We start from the raw sequence: 17,856 nt of genomic DNA, 5'->3' as shown, positions 1-17,856 counted from the left end.
TGCTTGTGGGACATGGTGAGTTATTGCTCGTAACCTTCATCAATAAATGTATTCTTATTTATTTATAAATGTATTGCGGGTGATTTGTCTGTTCGGTGACATCACTGTTCACTGTTGCATCTGATGCAGATTTTAGTATTCCACATATTACTGTTTACATATTACTACCTTCTCAGGAGGCTTATCTTGTTGCCACAGACAGTAATAGCACACTGTATAACAGGGGCTGCTATCACACCTGACGGGAAGCCAGAGCAGGCAAGTTGTTCATGTAAAACTACACCTTAATTTCTTATAGAGAAGTTACGTTAACAAGAAAATGCCTGGATGCAAGACAAACTGCATTGAAAAGCCTTTATCAGAGGGTTTTGGAACACTGGGCAACTTTGTTGGAAGGCATCACTGGTGTTTTTTTATTATTCCTCTGTTCGTCTCAGCCGGTCTCGGAGGAGGATTCTACTTCCTCAAAGACAGAGAGGCAAATGGAATTGAAGAGCAGTTTACACCCGTGAATGGACCTGCTAAACATGAGAGACTCATTGTCAAAACTAACTTCCCAAACAATGACAGCGAATTCTCTCGCTTGAGACTGTATACTGAAGGGACTTTTGTCTCTCTGATTTTGAGTGACACAGAAAATGTGCTCTCAAACAAAGTTTTTGCAAAGATTGTTGAAATGGACCAACTTGTTAAGGATATTAAAGTAGCAACAATTGGCTTCAATGACATTTGTGCTATGATTGCTGGAGAATGTATGACAAATTCAATTTTTGACATTGTTAAAACTGCTGATTCTGAGAGCACACCCATTACTTATCCATTTAATGGTAGTATTTTCACTGCCTCTGAGATTGGTGGTGTGAAACTTAAACCAGGGTCAGAGCAAATTGAGAGTGCAAAAGCTATCAGGCTATTTTATTTCTTAAATGATGTGAACCAGACTGTAAATACAATGTGGCTGACAGAGTTCATCAACAACATTTCTAAGATTGAAGATAACGAGGTAAGAACTTTTAAAATTGTACAAATTTAGTAACAGTACATTCTATAATAACGTACAATACAAAATCTGTTTATATATGAACTTGGAACAAAAACTATTATTTTCGGGTGTTAATTACCACAACGGCGGATTTCTGCCTGACATCGACAACTGGACTGAGCCACTGGACTACCAGATGAATAGGGAAAGGGTTCATGCGGAACATGGAGAAAACGCGAACGGATACCGCCATTTCAGTCAGGGCGGTCCGTCGTTCAGATTTTGGTGCTCTGATATTTGCGTGCAGCACTGCTTACCCATTCTTCGTCTGCTATATCTGACGTATGAGTCAATGCGCAACTGTTCCACAGAACTAACGTAGTGTGGATGGTGTGTGGCTAGTCCAGCATCAATACTCAACAACCATAACCTCGAGACGTTACTTAATCATTTGTTAATCATGTGCCTCACCAGATAAAGTCATAACATAATGATACACTCACAAATCATTAACTAATTATTCATTAAAACAGATACAGATCAGATAGACAACATTTGATTATTCATGCATTAGTTTAAGCATTAATGACCGCTCATGAATGCACCCTTATTGTAAAGTGTTACCTTTTTTTCTTTCAAATAGATTTGGAATATTGCCAGTCTCACATCTCACAAATTATAACTTTTGAAGTATTTTCCAAATGTGTTCTGAGAAGTTGTTTTAAAACAGTGTGAGGGATGTACCACTAATGTCTTACCTTTCTTTGACAATTGTAGATGTCAGTTTCTTATTTCACTTCACTATCAAGGGAAGAGGAATTTGAAAAGAGCACAGACTCCATCATCCCTTTGTTCTCAGTGACATATACCATCGCCATTACTTTCTCTATCGTGTCATGTATGAGGTATGTCTTGTCTTCATTCTACCTCACATCAACTTTATAATCACTCTTAATTATCTATATAATGAACATATTATCGAAAATACAATGGTAAACAAATGATGACGTTAAAAGCTTGAAGCAGTTTTAAAGTCAAAGTCAAAGTGGGGAGGGGTCAGATGGCTGAGCGGTTAAGGAATCAGGCTATTAATCAGAAGGTTGCCGGTTCGATTGGCTGTGCAAATTGACGTTGTGTCCTTGGGCAAGGCACTTCACCCTACTTACCTCAGGGGAATGTCCCTGTACTTACTGTAAGTCGCTCTGGATAAGAGCGTCTGCTAAATGACTAAATGTAAAGTTAACTTTATTGTCAATCAGACCATGCAACGAGTAATTACACAGACGATCGAAATTGCGTTTCCCCATACCATGCTGCTATTCAGAACTTTGCCCTCTATATGCAACTTCTATATGTTGTTCTTATCATATATATGTTGTTTTTTAACATGTTGAGATCTGTTTGCACTATTATGTCAAAATGTTGTATTATGCACATTTATGCACAGGGATACAACATGTTATTTTGCATATGAAGTGAATAGTGCAGACATTGACCTTACAGAGTAAAGGTCTGGTCTGGTCTTTAGTGGGTGTATGTGGCACAGGAGCACCTGTTCTGTTATCTGTTATCTGTTAAAGAGCTGTTATCTGCTGTACTTACTATTTACAGTATTGTTTGATGGATAAACTCCTAGCTAAAGAGAGGTGTGTTGTTTCTAGGTTGGACTGTGTGAGGAATAAGGTGTGGGTGGCCACCTTCGGCGTCCTCTCTGCAGGCTTGGCAGTGGTGTCCAGTTTTGGGTTGTTGCTCTACTGTGGGATGCCCTTCGCTACGACTGTGGCAACGGCTCCGTTTTTGATTCTGGGTAAGTTTACAGACTGTGCTTGTGACACATACCGAACGAGTTAAGAGAGATCCTGTCCTCTATTACAATGCAACACTCTTCAAAGACAGGGTGTTTGTAAATGACATCCTGTGTTATCTGTTATTTAGGAATCGGTGTTGATGATATGTTCATCATGATTTCTTGCTGGCAGAAGTCTCAAGTTAACCACAAAGTAGAGGACCGTATGGCAGAGACGTACAAAGATGCAGCAGTTTCCATCACCATCACAACACTGACCGACGCCTTGGCTTTCTATATTGGTCTCTTAACTCCCTTTGCTTCTGTGCAGTCTTTCTGTATGTATACTGGCACTGCGGTTGTATTCTGTTACTTGTACAACATCACTTTCTTTGGTGCGTTCTTAGCACTGAACGGACGCAGAGAGGAAAGCAACAGGCACTGGCTGACTTGCATGAAGGTACCAGAACCCAGCTCTGCCAAGTACAACACATGTAGTGAAGGGGGCTACTATGATAAAGTCACAGGGAAGGAAGAACCAATGCCAATCAACAACTTTTTCAAGAACTATTATGGGCCATTTCTGACAAAGAAGTTAACCAAGGGGTTTGTAATGCTCCTCTATGCTGGGTATTTGGCTGCAAGCATTTATGGCTGCTTCCAAATGAAAGAGGGCATCGATCTGAAACAGTTAGCAACTGATGGCTCATATGTGGGTAGCTATTATGATGGCGAGGACCAGTACTTCTCAGAATTCGGCCCGAATGTGATGGTTGTTGTGACAGACACACACTTCCAATACTGGGATGCTAATTCCCGGGACAAACTTGATTCTTGTCTTCACAAATTTGAGGATCTAACCATTGATAATCGACCATTGGTCGCCAAAAATATGACTATATCTTGGCTAAATCAATATCTGACATATGGAAATGCAACAAGTTTGAATCTTAATGACAAGAGACTCTTCATTGATAATTTACCAAATTTTTTCAATATTTCACCTGCCACACAAGCTTTTAGACAGGATGTGAACTTTTCAGTGGCTGAAGGGCATATTTATGCCTCCAGAATGTTCATCCAGACAGTTAATATTCTGACCGCCATTGATGAAAAGGACTTGCTGAATGAGTTCAGAAACACAGCTGAAGCCTGTCCTGAGGCCTTGGTTGTCTACCACCCTGCTTTCATTTTCTTTGATCAATATGCAGTCATTGTTAGTAACACCATCCAAAACATTGTTGTGGCCGCTGTTGCTATGCTGGTCATCTCTCTTCTGCTAATTCCCAGTCCCATATGTTCCCTATGGGTGACCTTTGCCATTGCTTCGGTCATAGTTGGAGTTGCTGGTTTCATGGCTTTATGGGATGTTAACCTAGACTCTGTCTCCATGATCAATCTTGTCATCTGCATCGGGTTCTCAGTGGACTTCTCTGCTCACATTTCTTATGCCTTTGTCACAAGCAAACAGCCCACAGCTGATGACAAATTAATAGAGGCTGTTTTTAATTTGGGTTATCCTATCATTCAGGGGGCTCTGTCTACTATTTTAGGAGTAGTGATTCTGTCTGCATCTGAGAGCTACATCTTCAGAACCTTCTTTAAAATAATGTTCCTGGTCATTTTCTTTGGGGCTTTACATGGTGTGACTTTTATACCAGTGTTTTTAACCTTTTTTGGAAAATGTAGCATTCATATCAGTGATGAAAAGAAGGACATTGATCCGTCTAATGCATCCAACCCACCAGTTAACATGTATGCAAATCAGAGGAGTAACAGTAGATCCAGTCCTAATTTAAATGTTTCAAAGTATACCACTAATGAAAAAGTGAACAACACATTTGAAACTGATGCTCAAGTCAATAATGAAAAGTGGGAAACTGATCAATAAGACAAATAAAATAAACATTTAAAATGTAAATTCCAGTAGTTGTATTAGTCATGGGATAGATTATGTGGCATGTACAACTGATCATGACTAACACACATTACAAGGAATGTGCAGAATCCCTGCTGGACCGTTTTTGGCTTTAAAAGATAAAACTGTTGTTTATCTTTGTATTAGAGGCAATATTTTAAACTATTGAACGCAATAGTTTCAACTTGAACTCATTATTTAACTAAACTCTACTTAGGTTTATAAGTGTACTACGTTATCTTGAGAAATCGTTATTATGTAAAAGCTTCAAGTTATTGGGTGTGCTCAAGCCTTCAGCGAGAGCACAACTTTTGTTCTCTCACATATATATTATTATTATTGGGTGTGCTTTGCCTTCGGCAAGGGCACAACCTTTGTTCTCTCACATATATATTATTATTATTTTTATTATTCTTTTTGCCCCCCTAAAACTCAGTCAATATTTGGCCTACATAGACAACGTAGGTGTCAAAAGTTTCGTCTTGGTAGCGATTGAGTTGCTTCTATTGGAATTTACGTTCCGTTGCATGGTTTAAGTGGAAATTAAGTGTTTGTGGCGAAAAGTGAAGCTAACGGTGGCTAATTTGCTAGCCACAGTCAATGACGCTACTTACGTCACTAACGTCACGAAAACACGCGTGACTACCTTTGCCAGAACATTCGTTTCACATCTGTTAACTTGGGGGATAGCTAGGCTAACTATAGCTTTACTGCAAGGCAGCTGCAGAAACGCCACAAGAAAAGAGGCCAGGGTGATAACTATTTACTAATTTTACTTTGTGATATGACACACAATTGTGATGTGTAATGTACAATATAAGCTGCTATTATTAAGGAAGTACATCTACTTTCGGAAACAGTAGTCTACTATTTCACTGAAGTATTAGCATCATGACATTAGCCTGTGTTTCCCGGGCAACACATACTACAGTGGTCTATGATGTAGCCTTATCTGTTTTCAATCGTTAAAATAAACATTCCTCACATATACATTTTCGTTGTAGGATTTATTCTGACATTAGTAAACGATTTGTTGGTGAAATTACCATTACCTGTGGTTTCAAACCAGTGTAGCTCACTGCAACGCTGTAGCTTACGCGAGACACACTACAAAAACATCTACAGTACACAGCTGTTTAGGAACTCCCCTTACTTAAATCAAAAGTCTATCTAACTACTAACCTGAACTTCATTGCCACAGCCTAAACGTTGTCAATCTGTTCATGAAAATAATTGATTTCAGCCTAAACCGTACAACGGAACGTTAAATCCAATTCAACCAACGCAATCGCTACCAAGACGAACACAGCAGTAGTCTAGTACTGTACCGTAGTAGTACAATTTACCAGGGCAGCTTCTCCACACAGGGCTATATCGCATTTTGCGTTGTTACTGACAATGATCGCTACCAGTGAGCTTTTTATGAATGAACGATTTTCCACTAAATAAATGTCAAGCTTATTTACGTTTTGGGGGGCATATTTTCAGTTAGCAGATGGTACTGTTTGAATCGCGATTCCATCTTCTACTGCCGGGTAACGTCGTAGAATAATCTTCAAAGGGGGTTCTTTAATAATGAATGAATGAATGCAATGAGTAGGCTAAATGCCTGAAAATATCATGAGAAGGGAAAAACTTAAAATGACGTTTAAGTCATAGAGATTAGGTCAATTTTTACACCGGTCTGCCAAATTTATTAGTTTTGATTCAACGATGAGGCTGCCTCTTGTAGGGGAAATGAGAAGACATCTATTTCATTCTACACTTCACTCGTATTTTCAGTTGTAAATGAGCAGCAAAAAAAATGCTTTTAAATACATCGTTCTGAATACATCTTCAGAACCTTCTTTAAAATAATGTTCCTGGTCATTTTGTTTGGGGCTTTACATGGTGTGACTTTTATACCAGTGTTATTAACCTTTTTTGGAAAATGTAGTGTTCAAATCAGTGATGAAATGGAGGACATTGGACAGTCAGATGCATCCAACCCACCAGTTAATGTGTATGCAAATCAGATGAGTTTTAGCAAATCCAATCCTAATTTAAATGTTTCAACTCACACTACTGGTGAAAGCGTGAATTATGCATTTGATCCTGACTGCTACTAATGTAGATTATCAGTGCAATGCTTAGATCCCCTACTGTTTGTAGTTGAAGAACAGTATGTGGATCTCTTGTCTGTCTTACCATTACAGGAAAGATGTTACTCCTAGTGCAATAGTTCACCTTTATAGACCTTCCCACTTACTATGTAACAATTCATTATATTTGTGCCTCTGGTTTCCATAAGAAAATGATATTGACATTTTGAAACTTGTTAAATTATGTTTTTTAAGAAATCTGTTAATTTAGTTATTAAATAATTATGACAATGATTATATTTGTTGCATATTGCATTTTTTTAAACATTTTACAGTTTATTTGATCACGATTAATAATTACACAATAAAAAATGCATACATTTAAAAAAACCTTTGTTCACTGTTTTTCTTTAGTATTTAATTAAGGCTTATGATGTTTGTGTCATCATTAATTATTAATTTGTCTATAATCCTGGTTACATAGTGTGCAATTACAGTATTTTGAAACACTTTTCTTTAATATTAAACTTACTAAGGATTTCATGTAATTTTGAAGATGGTACAATCGACAAGGATTTTGTATACAATTAAGAAACAACTAAAATGTCTGTTCTGCATCATAATTTCACATTTGGAACATCAAATATATATATACTGTACTGTAAACAGTAGATACTTCATTGCAGCAGAACTGGTCAGATCATAGCAAACAAAGTAGATGATATGCAATAGGTTTGATTGCTTTGGCATCACTAAAACAAAGAACAAAGAAAGTAAAGATGGCAAAGCCAAATTTGGTTTACTTATTTATCTTAAGAGCATAGAGCAAAGACTGTGATAATAGTTTCTGAAGGAAAAGTGAAAAGTGTGAATTCATGTCTTTGTTTGTTTTCATTAACCAAAAAATATGTTTTCTTCCTGTTTTCACCTGAGTTAAAACAGGTGAAACATTGCATCTGTACTTTTTGTAATACAGCAATCCTTTGTTAATCATTTACAAGGCACCTTAAAGCATCTGATGTAGAGGTAAGACGAAGATATAAAAAGGTTTCACGAGTTCAGTAATCACACCATAGATTTAATAGATAGCTTTTATGGAAGCGGGTAGCAGGCAGCTGGTAGCAGAGCCAAGCCCGATGGTGGAGGAGGCTGGTAGCAGAGCCAAGCCTGATGCAGTGTGGTAGAGGCCGGTAGCAGAGCCAAGCCTGATGCAGTGTGGTAGAGGCTGGTAGCAGAGCCTAGCCTAATGCAGTTTGGTGGAGGCTGGTAGCAGAGCCAAGCCTGTTGTGGTTCGTGGAGGCTGGTAGCAGAGCCGAGCCTGGTGCTGATGGAGGAGGCCGGTAGCAGAGCCGGGCACGGGGTCCTGGGAGGACGAGAGTGTGATAAGGGGATGCACATAATGGTGATGGAGGTGATGTGAATGGTGCATGCATAGTTACCAGGCATGGACTCGGGGTGTGGCAGAGTCCTAATGGTAGTGATGTTACGCTCGAAGCCTTAAAAGACATCAGAAATCACTAATATTCGTAGGTTTTATAGGAGACATATTTAAGGACGCTATAGAATACATTCATTGACAGAGCCAGAGATACAGATAGATTGCCAGAGGTAGATAGACAGAGAGATAGATACAGATGTGAGATGTGAGAGAGAAGGTGTACACAAGCACAAGCAAATACATCTTTCTCGAGTTTTGCCAGCCTTCAAATGTGGCCATCCCTTTCCCGGTTCCAAAAGCATGTCCCAAAACCTTAGACCATATACTTCCACTAAAACGGTCTTAGGTTGCGATCTCACTATCTCGGACTGAGGGTCAGCGCTCTTACCTCGAGGCCATACTCAACCTAGCTATAATTGTGATTAATGCTATCAGAACCTAAAAATAAATTTTATGAATGTGAATTAGCAAAGAGGTAACGTTGTTTATAATACAACAAGATATATGATAACATATTTTTGACACTTGCACATCGAAACATTTGTCACATAACTTTTATTTATCACATTGATGACGATTGTGAGACTAGAATCACAATAATTCCACACCAGAGTGTGTGTTTGTGTGTGTGAGTGTGTGTGTGTGTGTGGGAGGGGGGGGGTTGTTGCAAACTAATAACATATAGTATCAGACACTGTAGTGAAAAATATTCAACGTCTTCAACCAATTCTCAAAGTTTGAAACAGCACTGGAACTCAGCAAAGTTTGAAGCAACGTGTTTATTAGAATTCAGAGTGACAGAGATTCCAACAAACGTGAGCAAGATCCCGGGATCAAACTGAAATTTTCTCCGGACATTTCACTTATATAGTTTTCTCCCTATTGTATGGTAATAAGGTACATATACTTGTTGGTTACATATACATTATGCATTCTTACCCAGCTGGTCCCTTGTTTTAGGGGATTCAAATTACAGGTACTTTCCTTCATAGACAATTCTACCGCTCTGACCTTGAACAGCCAGCTGCACTAGGCTCCTGGCCATAAGGCCACAAATAAGTTATAGCTGGGCCTTCCTGTTTCTTATGGAAGCACACACACATATTCTTCACTCAGCCCCTAATTATCCAGATCTTCACACTTTGGGCTTAATTTCTTCTACCATTTTTTAGGGGTAAAAACATAATCAGTCAACAGCTTTGCATCGAGTTTCCAATAATATAGCTTATACTAATATGGTTTCCAGTAATATAGCATATACTAAAAAGAGATTACAAGTTTCATTAAATCCATAACAACACCTGAAACAACAAAATAAAGTCTGTTGAAGTTGATACAATTGGAGACTGTATAAAGTGTTGAAATCCAATAATATGGGATACAAATTATTATAATAAATACCAAAAATTGTTCATTCTTAAAATAAAAGTACTATTCCAGGAAGTTAAACAAATCAATCAATGTAGATGCTAACATTGGCAAAGCCAAATTTGGTTTACTTATTTATCTTAAGAACAAAGCGCAAAAACTGTGATAATAGTTTCTGAAGGAAACTAAAGGGTGAAGTCATGTCTTTTTTTATTGTTCACATTAACCAAAAACAATTTTTTTAGTTCCTTCTTCCTGTCCTGAGTTAAAACAGGTTAAACATTGCATCTTTACTTTTTATGAAACAGGAATAATTTGTTAATCATATACAAGGCACCTTGAAGCATCTGGTAGAGGTTAGACGAAGATATAAAAAGGTTTAACAAGAGAATGCTGTCAGTACCAACCCAGGATTCACTGCAGACAAGGTAGGACTAAAGTATACAGTTGAATTGGTTATTTACTGTATTAATTCTTGGTCAAACTTCAATGTCTGAAACTTAGAGCAAGTCCTGTGATTGACTGTTCTTTTATTTATGTAGATGACATATTTTGATGCATATTGGTAAAACACTGTCTGTGCGTTGATCCTCAGCAGCATTTCACTGTGAGGTGAATATGGGGGATACGGAAGATGAAATCGCTGTCATTGGCATGGGATGCAATTTTCCAGGAGGTATATTTTTATTTTGGCTTTATGTACTATTATGTATCAGAGACTTGTACATAATTATATTTATCATATACAATATATTCCAATAAGATAGCTATTTACTAAATGTTGAGTTTATGCTTTTGACAGGAGAGGGGCTTCAACATTTCTGGAATGTGCTGTTGGAGGGGAGGAACTGTGCTGGGCAAATTCCAAATGAAAGATTTGACATGTCCGAATGGTATGACCCAGACGACAACAAATCCGGAAAATCCCGCACGGAAAAAGCTGCTCTCATTGACGGGTATGTTCTATCTTATCTTGTCCGTTGAAGGATGTTAATATTTGAAGAGTCATTTACATGCTGAGTAAAATATTTTGCTAACAGACGAGCACATCAAATGTCTTATTTTCCACCTCATATGAAATGATTTTGGGATCTAGAAATACTCCACATGATGTATTAATTATAAACAGTCAAAAGCATGTATTTCACAGATCAACTGTAGTACAATTAGAACACCATATTTTATAGACATTTCAGTTAATTGTGCAAACTAAATTCTGACATGAACTAAACAAATGTGGTGTTTTTCTTCTTTCTTTTTGTTTTTTTTTACTGTTCCCAGGTTAAATGAATTTGATCACAAATTCTTCGGTATGTCAGAAACTGAAGTAGAACAAATGGACCCTCAGCACAAACTCCTTCTTGAGTGTACATATAGAACTTTAGAGAATGCTGGACTGCCAATGGAAAAGGCAAGTGGGACCAGAACAGGAGTATTTGTGGGTAAGTGACAATTAGTTACCAGCTTTAACAAGGATTCTTTTAAAATGTAAGGCTTTTGTAAGGCCACACCTCATGTACTGCTTGTGTCTGCATTACTTTGAAGGTCTTATGAACCGAGATTATGAGAGTTGTGCTGTACAGAGAAGCCCAAATAGTATCAACCACTACACAGGCACTGGCATGGTTATGAGCATAGCAGCCAATCGAGTCTCCTACATGTTCAATCTCACTGGACCCTCAGTGTCCATTGACTGTGCCTGTTCATCGTCTCTGGTTGCTATTCATTTAGGATGTCAAGCATTGAAACAAGGTAGGTAAAGTACATATTATATCCAGTGTACGTAGCCTAGGGAAATTCATCAATAACCTTGGATTGATAATACAAGACAAGTCAAGGATGTAACATGCCTTCTATTTGCTTCCTCTTGTCAGGTGACTGTGAGATGGCTCTATGCGGGGGTGTCAGCTGTATTATAAACCCATGGATCTTTGTCACTCTCAGCAAAGCAAAGATGATCTCACCTGAAGGCACCAGCAAACCTTTCTCCAGCAGAGCAGATGGCTACGGCAGGGGTGAAGGCTGTGGGATTGTGTTGTTAAAGCCATTAAAACAAGTAATGTATTTTATATGTAAAATCAGTCACCAAAAAGGCAAAATATCCTTATTTAAACTTGAGCCACATTAAATGAACGAATTGTTAAAAGTGATATCGCACATTAACTGTATTATACAGGCTCTCAAGGACGGCAACGAAATATGGGGCATCATCAGCAAAACTGCCGTCAACCAAGATGGCCGCTCGGTCACTCCAATCACCAAGCCGTCCATGGTCCAACAGGAGGCGCTGCTGCGCACAATCTACTCTATGTCCGACCTGTCCAATGTCCAGTACATCGAGGCGCATGGGACTGGAACCCCAGTTGGGGACCCTATAGAGGCAGGGACCATCTCCAAAGTCATCGCCACAGCCAGACCTCCTGGCTCAGACACACTCCGCATCGGCTCTGTGAAAGGCAACATCGGCCACACAGAATCTGCAGCCGGAGTCGCAGGGCTGATCAAGGTACTTTTGATGATGAAGTATAAAACCATAGTACCTTCTGTCTTCTACTCTGAGGACAATGCCAGTATAGATGTCAAAGCCCTGAATTTGAAAGTTCCAACCACACCAGAAAAGTGGTCACATTCTGTTATGGTTGCAGGAATAAATAACTTTGGTTTTGGTGGAACAAATGCACATGCTATTGTCAAACAATACAAGCAGACTCATACTCCTAAACAGAGAGGTAGGAAATCTCACAAGTGCTTTGTCATATCCGCAAGTTCCATCAAGTCGATTGCTATGATGATGGAGGACACAATTCAGCAGATAGATGCAAACAGCGAATTTGACCTGGAAAGTCTCGTCTACACATCTGCGTGTAGGAGAAGCCACTTGAAACACAGGTACAGGAGGGCTTTCATGACCTCCACTCTGGCTGATCTGAAAAATCAATTGAAATCGACGCTGAATAAAAACATTGCCCTCTCAAATTCAGATCCAAGGTTAGTGTTTGTCTTTTGTGGAAATGGTGTGACCTACCAAGGCATGTGCAAACAGCTTCTGAGAGAGGAACCTGTGTTCAGAGAGAAGGTCAGGGAAGTTGAGAGTCTTTTCCAGAAGTTCGATAACATGGCGATCTTAGAGAGACTGGAGTCTGAGTCTGAGGCTGATGACTTTTCAAAACCAGAGGTTGTCCAGCCTCTGCTCTTCGCCGTTCAGGTTGGCATCGCCAGTCTCCTGAAGCACTGGGGCGTCCAACCTGATGCTGTTCTTGGGCACTCTGTTGGAGAGGTTGCTGCCGCCCACTGTTCTGGCCTCTTGTCTCTTGAAGATGCTGTGAAGGTGATTTATCACCGCAGCATCTTACAGGGTATGGTCACAGGTGGAAAAATGCTTGTGATTAGCAACATGGCAGTGTCGGAAATCTTGAAGATGCTTCCAGATTACTCTGGAAAGATTTGCATGGCTGCGTACAACAGCCCACAGTCTTGCACCCTTTCCGGTGATGCAGATGCTATTAAGAGTCTCCACCAGAAGTTAAGCATGTCGGACAAGAGTAAAACTCTGTTCCTCCATATCCTGGACGTTCCGGCCGCTTACCACAGCCATATGATGGACCCCATCCTAACCCAAATAGAGGACAGGGTTGGCTCTTTGAAGGTGAATGAGACAGAGACAAAGTTGTTCTCAACGGTGACAGGGAAGGAGGTGGAACAAGCAGACTTCACGACAGGGAAGTACTGGGCCAGGAACATCAGAGAACCTGTTGCTTTTGAGCAGGCGGTGAGGTCAGCAGCCGACCAAAAGAAGAATGTGGTCTTTGTAGAGATAGGCCCCCGAAGGGTTTTACAGAGGAACATTATGGAGACTCTCGGAAAGGACATCACGGTCATCTCTTCTGTGCAACCAGATAAAGATCATGAGACAATGCTTTCTGTCGTCTCCAAACTGTTTGAGCTTGGAGTCTGTGTTGATTGGGACCAGTTCTACAAGGGGTGTGAGACCTCACCAACACCTTTCCCAAGGTATATGTTTGATAATAAAAAGGTAGAGCTTATCAATGGAAAATGGCAGAAAGAGACGTCCAGTAATCACAAAGCGCTTAGCCAGACCAGTGACGGCAATGGCTTCACCTGTGATCTGTCGTCACCATCTTTATCTTACCTCCTGGAACATAAGCACAATGGTGTCCCTCTCTTGCCAGGCGCCTTCTATACTGATCTGGGTTTAACTGTTGCCCTGGAAAGTGTCAAACCAAAGGTTCCACTTAATACCCTGCAACTCAGCATTGACTTTCTGAGCCCGTTCATTCTCACACAGAATGCACCCGAGATTCAAGTGCACGTCGAGCCTGATGAAGGTACAACACATTTCAAAATGCAGTCTTCTACTGCAACGTATGCATCGGGTACAGTTGTGTGCAAGCGAGAAAGACTTATTGAGGAGCAAAACATTTCCTTGAGCTCCATCTACAAGAGATGCAAGCTACTGATTACTTCTGAGAAGCTCTACTCTGACCTGAACACGACTGGATTTCAGTATGGTAATGTTTTCCAAAACAAGGGGGATATACACTATGGGGATGAATTTGGGGAGGCTATTTCAGTTGTCACTGTTTCTGAGGAGTTGCTGCCTCAATTGCATGACTATTGCATTCATCCCGTAGTGTTAGACTACCTGATGCAACTTTTTCCTATTACTGTTTCCGATGTATTTGATGGAAGGCCAGGGTTCCCAGCCAGAATTGGAAGCTTGACTGTAAATGAACCCCTGCAAGATGAGATGATCATCTATCTGAGAGCCACTAAAGTGGAGGATCATCAGTTTGAGGTGTGTGGCTGCTTCGCTGACAAAGAGGGCAGGGTGTTGGTTGAGCTTCGGGATGTGTTGATATAGTATCTTGGGAGCCACGATGCTGTACTTAAGGAGTACTTCTACCACAATGAATTGCGTGTCGTCTCTGAAGACATTGCATCTTCTCATGGTCGCAAAGCCTTGGTTTTCTCTGACCAGTTAGGAATATCGAGGTCTTTGCAACAGCACTTGAGTTCCAAATCTAGATACATCCCCTTTACACATGCTAAGGATATCCTGAGCCATGGATTTGCCACACTCTTGGCCAACCTCAAGATTACAGACATAAAGAAGAACTTTGAGGAGGTTTTGTTTGTGTGGGGTGACGAGGACCTCACAGCTCATACATCTGAGAGTGTTCTGGATAACATGGTGAACTGCTGTGAGACGTTCCGACAGGTCATCCTGGAACTTAAAGACACACATTTCACAAATTCCATCAGAGCAATAACCTATCGCTCATCAGAAACCACAGTTGACCACATTAGCTCAGGCTTTGCCCTGTCTGGCATGATTAGGTCATGTGCTGCAGAGATGGCTGAGCTGTCGTTTCAGTGGATTGACATCAATTCCATGTCCACTGACGACATCCAAGCTCTGTCACACATTTTAAGATCATATCCATGCAGTAAGTACGCTGAGTTGGTGGTGAAAAACGGGTTGGTTTTCAAACCAACAATTGTTCACACTCCCTTTGAAAAAACAGAGAGCTCAAACTCCGAAGGGAAAGTCTGCTCAACAACTGAGCCCTGCACATTTCAGACCACTGAGCCATACAAAATGACTACCTTGTCTGCCATTCCCTCTGACTTGGAGAATCAGTACATTCACGATAAGACTGTTGAGATTCAGCTCAACAAGATGTGCGTTCATTCCTCTGATTACTTCCCCGTCAGCATCTCTGACCTGAACTTTGGCCAGACACTCTACTGGAGCAAACATGATGCTCAGACACACAATGTTCTGGCTCTAGACTTCAATGGTACTGTCACTGCTGTAGGGAAGGGTGTATGCAAACTGAAAGTGGGAGATCAAGTTGTCTCTTGTTATCCAGTTGTGGCATCCACAAAGATGACAGTTCCTGAAGAGGCTTGCTACAAGACAAAGACATTTCCATTTCTAAAAGAGACACCATGTGTTTCTTACTTTGTGTTGGCATGGGAGATCATGAACAGAGCATTGCCCAAATTAAAAGAACAAAAGAAAACTTTGGGAATCGTGACTTCTATTTGTGATTCAGCTCTACTGAAGGTCTTGTCTCTGACAGCAAGCAAATCTGGATGGGGTATTCTTATAGGAGGACAGTCCAATGGTGTTTTTGTGGGTGTTGATACAATAGATGCATTTGTCCTCCTACCTCCATTTGATGAGCCTTTGGTTGCAAAAGCTGTCAATTTTCCTGGAGTGAAGCATGTTGTCATTGTCGGTGAATCCCACACCAACAGCTTGCTCACCCACACAGTTGTCAGAAGTGAAAAGGATAGCATTCGCACACAGAACATCCTGATGACTAGCATCTTACAGAACGGGTCACTCAGAGCACAGATGCCACATGTCTATCGTTGGCTCAAGTCTTTGCACTTAGACAGGAGAGCATTTGTTCTCGACAGCTTCACTTTTCAGAGACAGACGTCCGGAAGCATTGAGTTCCTTCCTTCGGACGATCAAGATTCCTACTTCAACTCCAGGATGGTTCCTGTGGTGGCACTGGGCAAAGAGGGCTCCAGAGGCGCACTTTCCAATATTCCTTTGCAACAGAAACCCACCCAGCTTTTCCAAAAAAGAGCGGTGTACATTGTTACAGGTGGTCTCACTGGGCTGGGCTTTGAAACAGTCAGGTTCATTTCCCAGAAAGGGGGAGGGCATGTTGTCATTTTCTCCAGACGTAATCCCTCACCAGACATGCAGGTGGACATAAACAATGTGGAGAAAGAGACCGGTTCCTGCATCGTTTGCATCAAGTGTGATGTCTCTGTCTCTGAGGATGTGCACAACGCAATTGGTCAGATTGGCAAGAAATTCCGCTTCTGTCCAATCAGAGGGGTTTTCCACAGTGCCGTTGTCCTGCATGATGGTTTGATTGAATCCCTTGACAAATCTCTCTTTGAGAAAGTAATGAAGCCAAAAGTGAATGGGGCTTTAAATCTGCACCATGCAACAGAATACTGCAAGTTAGATTACTTTGTGTGCTACTCTTCCATTGCTGCCTTTCTTGGCAACGCCGCCCAAGTTAACTACAGTGCAGCAAACACGTTCCTGGACACATTCTGTCAGTATAGACGGAACATTGGACTTGCTGGGCAGTCCATTAACTGGGGGGCTTTGAACCTTGGTCTTCTGCTGAACAAAGACCATTTCCAAAGGTTCCTTGAAGCTAAGGGGCTGATGGTGATGGATGTGGCAGAGATACACAAAGGTTTAGAGCAAGGTTTAGAGCAAGCTTTACTGCTAAACAAACCCCAACAGGCAGTGTGTAGGTTTCACTTCAAAAACATTAGCAACAATGTTCTCTCTCAAAACGCTGCACTTAAGGTCCGTCTGATTGATGTAGTGGAGGAAACACTCCGCAAAACTCAACTGTCAGACTCAAGAGCAGATACAACTGTTTCCTTATCTTCTCCTGCTGAATATATCAAATCTCTCCTCATTGAAACAGTGGGTGTGGACAAGAACGAGCTACACGAAGAGTCCACCCTCTTTGCCTTGGGCATTGACTCAATGCTTGCTATGACTCTGCAAAATCGCATATTTCATGAGAGGGGTGTGAACTTGCCCCTGGTTAAAATCTTAGACCCAGATGCTTCACTGTCTACATTGATAGCAGTTCTGGGGGAAGGCAGAGAGGCTGACAAGGACGAGTATACTGATGAGGAAGCAGTCCTCGATGCAACAAGGCTGTAGGCCTCTCTGATGCATATGTTCAACATGAAAGCATAATCACATTACATGGAAAATAGCATTAGTTCATTGCAGAAAACAATCGTTTTATCAAGAAAAATATATTCTACTTGGCACGGTTATAATCATAAACTGAAACTGATATCAAAAAGGAAATGAAAAAAAAAATTGTGAACGGAGATTTTACTAAAACGGAAAATGATGAAATGATGAAAAGAACAAATGCATATCATGAACACTTATTTTTTGTTCAAACTGAAACAAATTAATCCCAAAACTAAAACTAAACTGAAACTTAATAATATTGTTACTTGATAAAGATCATATTATCAAGAGCATGTCACTGGATGTGCAAAATGCATCCCAGCAGGAATTTGATGATATTCAGGCATCATAAAATTAGAAGCCAAAGGTATAGGTACTGTCAATTGTGTACAATCAGGATTTTCTAAATCATGATAGCATTATTGTATGTGATTACTAATTTAATGCAACTGTTATTCTTTATTCTGTAATGTTGTGAAGTCCAAAGTTGATTAAATTCT

At 40.4% G+C, this 17,856-nt stretch overlaps 2 protein-coding genes across 2 annotated transcripts; both read left to right on the top strand.

The window, feature by feature from the left end:
- Window positions 1-316: 316 nt before the first annotated feature.
- On the top strand, window positions 317-4,659 carry LOC136957983 (patched domain-containing protein 3-like). The gene is made up of 4 exons (XM_067252201.1): window positions 317-1,003; window positions 1,760-1,887; window positions 2,644-2,789; window positions 2,918-4,659. The coding sequence occupies exons 1-4, from the start codon at window positions 320-322 to the stop codon at window positions 4,657-4,659; spliced, it is 2,700 nt and encodes an 899-aa protein (XP_067108302.1). The 5' UTR covers window positions 317-319.
- A 5,532-nt stretch (window positions 4,660-10,191) lies between these two features.
- LOC136957982 (phthioceranic/hydroxyphthioceranic acid synthase-like) lies at window positions 10,192-17,314 on the top strand. The gene is given in 6 exon segments (XM_067252200.1): window positions 10,192-10,249; window positions 10,376-10,529; window positions 10,855-11,015; window positions 11,119-11,325; window positions 11,448-11,629; window positions 11,750-17,314. Coding segments are annotated over 6 exon segments (6,327 nt in total).
- Window positions 17,315-17,856: the final 542 nt, after the last annotated feature.

This window comes from Osmerus mordax, chromosome 15 (genome assembly GCF_038355195.1).
Source record: "Osmerus mordax isolate fOsmMor3 chromosome 15, fOsmMor3.pri, whole genome shotgun sequence".
Taxonomy (NCBI): domain Eukaryota; kingdom Metazoa; phylum Chordata; class Actinopteri; order Osmeriformes; family Osmeridae; genus Osmerus; species Osmerus mordax.
The sequence above is the reverse complement of the archived record's forward strand: the minus strand, read 5'-3'. Positions and strand labels throughout refer to the sequence as shown.

Bases quoted from the DNA above. Each gene is read 5' to 3' on its own strand.
- LOC136957983 (XM_067252201.1), top strand. From the start codon at position 320: ATGCCTGGATGCAAGACAAACTGCATTGAAAAGCCTTTATCAGAGGGT. The intron at 1,004-1,759 runs GTAAGAACTTTT...TGACAATTGTAG, and splicing joins CTAAGATTGAAGATAACGAG to ATGTCAGTTTCTTATTTCAC. The intron at 1,888-2,643 runs GTATGTCTTGTC...TGTTGTTTCTAG, and splicing joins TCTATCGTGTCATGTATGAG to GTTGGACTGTGTGAGGAATA.